Source organism: Zingiber officinale, chromosome 8B, assembly GCF_018446385.1.
Source record: "Zingiber officinale cultivar Zhangliang chromosome 8B, Zo_v1.1, whole genome shotgun sequence".
In the NCBI taxonomy this organism is placed as follows: Eukaryota; Viridiplantae; Streptophyta; class Magnoliopsida; order Zingiberales; family Zingiberaceae; genus Zingiber; species Zingiber officinale.
In genome coordinates this window covers 24,060,410-24,069,362 of record NC_056001.1, presented here as the reverse complement: position 1 = coordinate 24,069,362, position 8,953 = coordinate 24,060,410, and the positions used below count along the sequence as shown (strand labels likewise).

The 8,953-nt window shown below is 42.0% G+C and overlaps 1 protein-coding gene across 2 annotated transcripts; it reads left to right on the top strand.

Annotated features, from left to right (window-relative positions):
- Positions 1 to 959: 959 nt before the first annotated feature.
- LOC122014260 (homeobox-leucine zipper protein ROC8-like) lies at positions 960 to 4,628 on the top strand. 2 transcript variants are annotated; one of them, XM_042570435.1, is made up of 11 exons: positions 960 to 1,101; positions 1,193 to 1,334; positions 1,412 to 1,529; positions 1,687 to 1,875; positions 1,976 to 2,443; positions 2,520 to 2,621; positions 2,686 to 2,895; positions 2,973 to 3,132; positions 3,204 to 3,472; positions 3,546 to 3,635; positions 3,756 to 4,628. In XM_042570435.1, the coding sequence occupies exons 2-11, from the start codon at positions 1,240 to 1,242 to the stop codon at positions 4,125 to 4,127; spliced, it is 2,073 nt and encodes a 690-aa protein (XP_042426369.1). In that variant the 5' UTR covers positions 960 to 1,101; positions 1,193 to 1,239; the 3' UTR covers positions 4,128 to 4,628. The 2 variants fall into 2 exon arrangements, with proteins under 2 accessions (XP_042426369.1, XP_042426368.1); XM_042570434.1 differs by having other exon boundaries at positions 960 to 1,124.
- The last annotated feature ends 4,325 nt before the right edge of the window (positions 4,629 to 8,953 follow it).

The following is an 8,953-nucleotide window of genomic DNA, read 5'->3' as shown; positions in this document are numbered from 1 at the left end:
TGTAGCACAGACGGTGGGCGCATGGTATCTCTGGCGTAATGGTCAGGGGTCGATTCTCAGGAACTGACGACCTAGGGTTTACCCCGCCATGCGCCTATGGCCTGTGTACTTGCATGAACCTCCCTCCATATCCATGGGGCCGGCACTAGGGGAGCCGCTAAGGTAACGGATCTACCTTTTTTTTTATTATTATTATACCATGAACTTACCAATTGAGCTAATTCTATAGACCTACAAACTTCTTATAAACCTAAGAAACCTTAGATTGGAGATGTTCTTAGAAACTTTGGGGCTCTATGAAATTTATGTTGTCTATAGTTAGAAACTTTTGGATATTGATCGGTAACAACAATGATTCAACATTAATTTATATAGTTGGCATGTGATTATGTTAGATTTTGGATTATGAATATAATTTATGAAGTTCAAAAGTGATATAATTAGAAAAATTATCAAAATGCATTTATATTTAATGTTAAAATACCTTTTAACAATTTTATTTTGTTGTCGAATGCTCTATGCTATGATTCATAAGGACATTTTGTCATAATAAAGCATTTAGTTTTAATATTAAATAATTAATATTTTTGAAAAAAATGGAAATATTTTCCATAAACAGAGCAAAGTTCAAGCCCCCTCAATGAAAATTTTCAAGTGTTGTATGAGATGATTTTTTTTTAAAAAAAATATTTAGAAAAATATGTTAGAGACAATGTTTTAGAATATTAATTTTTTATCAATATCAAAATGTATTAATTATAAAGTATTTTGTATGATAATTTGTAACATAATATATATATTGAGGGTAAAATGTTAAGGGTGTTTTTAAAATTTACTAAATGGTAGGGATATGTTAATATTTTTTCATATTTATTACAGAAGGATAAATGTTAACATAAATGCGTACAGCAATCTATCAGAAAACATCGTTAAAAACCCTGGCGTTTGAAATCCCGTCGGTTATTGCAGAGAGAGAGAGGAAGAGAGAGAGATTGCGGAGTGAGCGCATCCGCTCGAGTCGCAGACAAGCGGTTGAAAGCGCTCATCGCCGCTTTCCTCATTTGGTTCACGCCGCAACGCCGAGAACTAACGCAGTGGCCGGTGAGGAGAAAAGGCGAAGAAAGGTTCTACCTTTTAGGGTCAACGTCGACGAGAACCTCGGCATGAACTTGTTCCCTCGCGTCTTTTGCAGAGACTGGTAGGACTCAAGGTGTTCGGGCGTCGTTAAAGGTGCGACGGATGGATTCCGGCGACGACCAGGATGTTCCCGACCCACGCGGGAGGAAGAAGCGCTACCACCGGCACACTCCGAGGCAGATTCAAGCACTCGAATCGTATGCTTTCTCTCTCTCTCTCTCCCTCTCTCTCTCTAAAATAGGTTCTAATGGGGTTCTAAGAGATTGCTGTTTAGGATGTTCAAGGCGTGTCCTCACCCGGACGAGAAGCAGAGGATGCAGTTGAGTCGTGACTTGGGGCTTGAACCGCGGCAGATCAAGTTCTGGTTCCAGAACCGGCGAACGCAGACGAAGGCAAACCCCCGCTAATTCTTCTTCTTTCTGTCTTTGATTTCTTGTCTTTTGTGTTAAAAGTTGGATTTTGATGCGAGTGGAAGCGAAAAGGTGCCACCTTTTTGAGGAAATCGGCTTGCTTGATCGATTCCTCCTGTTGCTTATAATTTGCATGCAGGCACAGCAAGATAGGTCCGACAACTGCGTGCTGCGCTCCGAGAACGACAAGATCCGGTGCGAGAACATCGCCATGCGAGAGGCCCTCAAGAACGTCATCTGTCCTTCTTGTGGCAGCTCCTCCTGTACTGACGACTCCTACTTCGACGAATCGAAGCTTCGGATGGAGAATACGAGGTTGAAGGAGCAGGTGAGTTGGAGCATGGCTTTCTTATTGCTTGAAGTAAGTTCTTGGCTGTGATCACAGTTGCCATTGCTAACAAAAGTTTACATTGTGCTACCACTTGAAGCTTGATAGGGTCTCTAGTATTGCATCAAGGTACCTCGGAAGGCCTATGACCCAACTCCCCCCAGTTCTTCCAGTATCGATCTCATCGTTGGACTTATCGGTTGGGGGTTATAATAATCCAGGGATAAGCACTTCCCTTGATCTCAATCTTCTATTACAGAACTCCTCCTCCTCTTCTTCTTCTTCCTCTCTTCCATATGCAAGCATATCCGAACTCGACAAGCCTATTATGGTGGAGATGGCCAGTAATGCAATGGAGGAAGTTATCAGGCTCGTGCAGACTGATGAACCCCTGTGGATGAAGTCAGTAAGTGACGGAAGGGACATACTTCAACTCGAAACGTATGACAGAATGTTCAAACGATCAGGCCATCGACTCAAGTTCCCCGACGTTCGAATTGAGGCGTCGAGGGATTCAGCGGTGGTCGCTATGAATGCTACGACACTGATCGATATGCTCATGGATTCAGTAAGTTGGAGCCCTCTTCTCTTAAGAAAATAAGTTCCTGTTGTTGCCATTTCAACTGTCTCCCATTTTGTGGCAGAGCAAGTGGTGTGACCTATTTCCGACGATTGTTTCTAAAGCAAGGACCATCGAAGTCCTAGGATCGGGAACGGTCGGCAGCGCAAGCGGATCCTTGGCACTGGTAATGTCTCTCCTTAAGCTCCTTTGGTTGATTTGCTGATACTAATACACTCGAGAACTTGCAGATGTATGAGGAACTACAGGTTCTTTCACCGGTCGTTCCTACGCGTGAATTATGCTTTTTAAGGTGTTGCCAGCCAATTCAACAAGGTGTGTGGGTGGTAGCTGATATTTCTGTGGATTTTCCTCGAGCTATTCAGTTCGCGCCGGCTTCTCAATCAAAGAAGCTTCCTTCTGGTTGTTTAGTTGAGGAAATGGCTGACGGCTACGCTAAGGTGATTCAAATATCGGCATAGTTGTTCAGTTATTTTTCCTCAACGTTGTTGTTCTTACATTGATGATGTTGATGCAGGTAACTTGGGTCGAACATGTGCAGATTGAAGAAAACAATCTAATCCCTGCTCTGTTCAAGGATCTCATGGACAGTGGATTGGCATTTGGAGCACAACGCTGGCTCGCCACTCTCCAGAGAATGTGCGAGAGATTTTCTTGTCCAGCCAAGGAGCTCGGAGGTAAAACAAGATCTCTCACAAATGTTTAGCTAGATTGGCACTTGACCATGATCCCAACTGTCTTGTACCAGTTTCTGTCTCGCACGACGGCAAGAGGAGCATGATGAAGCTCGCGCAGCGAATGGTGAACAATTTCTGCGCCAACATCGGCGCATCGAACGACCACAAGTGGATCACCCTCTCAGGGTTGAACGACGTCGGAGTCAGGGTTACACTTCACAAAAGCACAGACGCCGGACAGCCGAGCGGCGTCCTGCTAAGCGCAGCGACCACCATTTGGCTCCCCATATCGCCGGAGAGCGTCTTCGCTTTCTTCAAAGATGAACGGACTCGAACTCAGGTACTCGTTGCCTTCCATTGTCAACAATTCCAAGAACTTACTTACATCTCGGCATTCTCTTCCAAACTTCCAGTGGGACGTTTTATCGAACGGCAACAGTGTGCAAGAGGTGACTCACATCTCGAACGGTTCTCATCCAGGGAACTGCATTTCGCTTCTTCGCGTATGCTTTTCGTTCTCTTTTCCATGTTTTAGTTCGCCGGTAGTTCGTCAGAAAGTTTTTAATTAATTGTCATATTTTATGTTCTTGAATGAATGAATGAATGAATGAATGAATGAACAGGGAGTCAATTCAGGGCAGAACACCATGCTGATACTCCAAGAATGCTGCACTGACGCATCAGGTTCGGTCGTGGTCTATTCTCCGATCGACATTCCGGCCATCAACGTGGTCATGAGCGGCGAGAATCCATCCTTCATCCCTCTCCTGCCCTCAGGCTTCACCATACTGCCGGACGGGCGGGCACCGGGAGCCTCGTCCAGCTCAAACCCACTGGCGGGCTCGTCGGGATCACTGGTGACCATCGCGTTTCAAATACTCATGAGCAGTTTGCCGTCGGCGAAGCTCAACTTGGAGTCGGTGACGACGGTTAATAGCTTGATCGGAACCACGGTTCAGCAAATAAAGACGGCCTTGAACTGTCCTGATATCTGAGGCAGGGAGTGAAGAGAATTGAAAGCCCACATTTCACTCCTCACCAGCTTCCTCAACTGCTTCAGATCTGAGGCATTCAAGGTGGGAATTAAGGGGGGTGTGTGCTTTTGTTGGTTGGCCTTGAATGCTTCCATTGTTGGCTTCAATTCAGACTTTAAGATGCTGCTGCTGCTGCTGCTTCCTGCCTGCCGCCATTGCCAGCCTCAGGACGACACAAATTTTTCTTACTGGAATCTTTCAGGCTTCACAGTTACAGGAACTTAATGAAGTCAAGAACGCACCATACCTGCTTTCTTCCTCCGCCATTACTGCTCTTCCTCTAGCTTTCCTTTCCTCCCTCACCCAAATCGCGGAAATGGTTCGGGCATTGACTTCTGTGTTCCTTAGCTTTCACCAATTAGGATTTGCTTTAGACAATAGGCGGTTTTTTTTTATTGTTTCTAGGATGAAGAACGCATTAAGTTTTCAACTCTGCATTAGATGATTCTAATTCTCTCTTAACTGTGCTTTCACTGTGCGATTGTGATTGCTGTGGTGTTTGTCCTTTTCATAATCGTCTATTTATAAGTGACTTCAAGCACTTTTTTTAAAAAAATCTACTGTTCTTTTTTGTTCTTATTGGATGAGTTAATGAAGCATGTATTTACTTTGGAGATACTCTTTCAGTTGTACTATTTTAATTGCGTCTTCTGACAATAACAATATAATCCATATGAAAAAAATACATTTTCTTAATTACGAGACAAGATTAAAAAAAAAAAGCTACTTGTTGTGCTTCTGATTATGCCATAGAAAAGGGTTGAGCTAAACCTATCCACCCGAGTTCTTAGATATTGTTTTAGCTCTGGAGAAAAACACACTAGGTTAGTTTTCCCCTTTAGCAACCAACTCGGGGTCATTATCGATGTGATGTGATGTAATGGTAAAACACTTTTATGTTGAAATTTTAAATAGGACAAATATGTCAGAGACCGATTTTTGAATAGGCATCATCAGCTTTGCTATGGATTTATCCGATAAGTAAATCCATGTTTAGTAGAGTAAAGCTTGGGACCTAGATTATTTAAAAAATAAAACCTTATGAGTTGCTTATTTCTTAATAAATTGCTATAGAAGAAAGTTGTCTTAATATCTTGTTAAAATTGATGAAGCGGAAATGTACAAATGGGTCGTGCAATCTTGAGATGTCGAACTTTGGAGTCCCCCGTCACGAGCGCTTCTCGATTTATTATATTAGCCTGTGGAAGACTTCTACGGGGCTAGGTCGGTCGCTCAAGTTCGACGTTACCTGGTTCAACATTTTTTATTTTTTGTCTTTACTAAAACGGGTGAAAAATGTTGGGAGTTGCAAGGTTGTAAATAAAATTTCACATTGAAAATAGGGAAAGATCATGGACTTGTGAAAGATATTTTCATTCGTATGAGGTCTTTTGGGTAAAGTGTAAAAATAAAATCATGAGCGCTTAGACCCAAAGTGGACAATATCATACCATTAAATTTCTTTTGCCCTAAAAATTGATATCAAAGTCATGGTCTAGACCAGATATCATGTGGGGTGACCTTAAACAAAGTTAAGGAGAGGCCGGAGCATGTCAAGAGTGACCGAATGCTTGTGAAGAGGTCCGAAGCAGGTTAAGAGTGATCATATGCTTGTGAGGAGGCCTGAAATAGGTAACAGCGACTGAATGCTTACAGTGAGGCCCGAAGCAAGTCAGAATGACTGGATGCTTGCGGAAGGCCCGAAATAGGTCAAGAGTGACCGAATATTTACGAAGAGGCACGCGGAGCATGTCAGAATGACCGGATGCTTGTGGGGAGACTTGAAGAAGGTTAGGGTGACCAGATACTTAAGGAGGCTCGGAGTTGGTAAAAAATGACTAGATACTTATAGTGAGGCTTGAACCATAAGGATGTTTTTGGTTCAGGATTATCATTGAAAACCTTGATTATTTATCCAAAGTTATCAATAAAAATCGTGTTTGGTTTATGCGTGCTTAACACGTCAATAAGTGAAACCCATAATCTGATGTTAGATTTTGGGTGATTCCAAGATTAACAGAAATTTTGGTCTTTCTTCGCCCTCACCCTCTTCTTTGCTAAGTTCCTCCTCTCCCCTCCTCCTCGTTCCAATCCTTCCTCCTCCCCCTCCGGTACTTGCCGCTCCTTCGGCATGAGCACAAGTCCCTCTTGGAGCAGTCCTGCCTGGCAGAAGCACATCTGCTCCTACCTCCGGGAAGTTTGTCCTGGCCACTGGGGCCACTGGGTTCATTGTGATGCACACTCGTGGCCGCCGCCCTTAGCACCGTGACTACGGTGTCCTCGGCCATGACAACTTCAACACCTACTACGATCCCAACCTGAAGTGGGTGCGCCAGGCGCCGCTTGACCATGTGGGTGTCTTCACCGTTGAGGGTGACATCAACTACACCGCGCTACTTCGCAAGCTGTTCGACATGGTGCCAATCTCTCACATGGTGCACTTTGTAGAAATTGACCCCCAAAGAAAAAGTAGCGGTGTTGATTTTGATAAATCCCAAAAGTGATTAAGGAATAAAGAGTACAAGACCTTATATAGTTAATTACAAGAAAAACCTAAACCCTAAATTGAAAATATAAAAGACTAAATTGCCCTCAAGGCTATAAACAAATAATTCTAATAAATTATATAATCTAACATCCCCTTAAACTCACGATGCTACAGCTAGAAGCATTGAGTGTTTGTCAGATAAAAATCGGAAGCGCGAAGCGGAATGAGCCTTGGTAAACATATCAGCTATCTGCAGTAAAGAAGGAACAAAAGGTAATGTGATAGTGCCAAGCTATAGATGATGACGAGTGAAATTACAATTTATTTCAATATGCTTCGTTTTCTCATTAAAAATTGTATTGCGCACAATCTGAATGACACTTTTATTATCACAATGAAGAGCAGTAGGTTTCTGAAAAAAATTCCTATATCTGCAAGCAACCAACGTAGTCAAATAATCTCATAAGTGGTGGTAGTCATGGCACGATACTTAGCTTCTGTGGAGGATCTGGAAATAACATCTCGCTTCTTACTCTTCCAAGAAATAAGAGAATCTCCAAGAAAAATACAGAAGTCGGTGGTTGACTTATGATCCGTAAGGTCACTCACCCAATCAGCATCAGAGTATGCACAAAGCTCTAACGAGGAAGTAGAAGGGAATAAGATACTCTGAAACTGAGTTCCCAAAGATACCGAAGAATGCGAAGAACAGCAGCCCAATGAACTATCATCGGTGCAGTGACAAACTGACTAACCACATAAACAATATACGCAATATTAGGATGAGTCACAGTGAGATAAACCAAGCTTCCCACAACTATACGGTAGAGGTTAGGATCTAGCAAAGAATAACCATCTAATGGAGAGTATCTAGCATTAGTCTCAAGGGGGGTATCAACTACCCTGTTGTAAGTGAGACGTGCACGCTCAAATAGATTAACTATGTACTTTGACTGAGACAAAAGATAATATTTAGGTGAAGAGGCGATCTCAATCCCCAGAAAATATCATAGTAAACCCAAGTCTTTCATAACGAAACAGTGAGTTAATTCAAACTTCAAAAGCTCAATTCTATCAAAATCATCGCTAGTAATTATCATGTCATTCACATATAAAGATAAAAGTATACGACTTGCACATGTACTTTTTACAAATAAAGTTGAATCATGATTACTGGGATGAACCAAGCGAGGTAATCACTATGGAGAACTTCACAAACCAAGCACACGATGCATGTTTGAGTCCATAGAGAGATTTGTGAAGCCTGCAAACTTCACCAGATCGATGAACAACTCCAGGAGAAGGCACCGTATATACTTCTTCTTCAAGATCACCATTTAAGAAAGTATTTTTGACATTCATCTGAGATATTTTCTATTGACGAATAGAGGCAACGATAATTAACAAATAAACAGTGGTCATTTTAGCAATAGGGGCAAATATTTTCTTATAATCCATGTCATACACCTAGGAGTAACCTTTAACAATAAGACGAGCTTTATATCATTTTACAGAACCATTAAATTTTATTTTGATCTTATAGACCCAATGGCACGTTTCCCTAGTGGCAGAGGTACCAAATCTCAAGTATGAGTATGATGTAAAGTAGTTAATTCCTTGTCCACAACATTCTACCAAAGAAAATTACCAACAGCTTTTCTATAGGACAAAGACTCTGAAAGATGATGAATAGAGGCAATAAAAGAAGCAAAGGAAGTACAATAATAAGAATAAGCAAAATCAGGTAGTTTAGTAGACTTACAAGGACATGTAGACCGGCGAATAGAATTGTCTGCAATCTCTAGAGGCAATGGAACAGTCGCAGGAGGGAGAGGGGGAGGTGGAGGAGATGTCTCGGGAATACCAGATTCAGTGAAGTCGTCATGTGAAAGAGTAGCCATGGGGGAGGCTTCATCGATGTTGGTATTGAAGGGATCAATGCGAATAAGATCTACGTGAGTCGTGTCATGTAGTAGAAGAGGTATGGAAAAGAAAGGAATATGCTCAAGAAACATAATATGACGAGAGATATACAATTTGTTACTGACTAAATCAAAACAACGATATCCCTTTTAACCAACACCATAACCAAGGAAGATACACAAAGCAGACTTAGAGGACAACTTATCATGCTCGACGTGTGGTCGGAGAATAAAACAGGTACAACCAAAAACACGTAAAGAGGAATAATCAGGAGCATGACCATATAGTTTTTGAAAAGGAGACAAACCTGAATTGTGAAAAGTTGAAATCCTATTAATTACATGAGTAGTAGTAAGAATTGCTTCTCCCAAAAAAA

Coding starts and splice junctions, on each gene's coding strand:
- LOC122014260 (XM_042570435.1), top strand. CDS start 1,240: ATGGATTCCGGCGACGACCAGGATGTTCCCGACCCACGCGGGAGGAAG. Junction 1,876..1,975: donor ATACGAGGTTGAAGGAGCAG/GTGAGTTGGAGC, acceptor TACCACTTGAAG/CTTGATAGGGTCTCTAGTAT. Junction 2,444..2,519: donor TCGATATGCTCATGGATTCA/GTAAGTTGGAGC, acceptor ATTTTGTGGCAG/AGCAAGTGGTGTGACCTATT.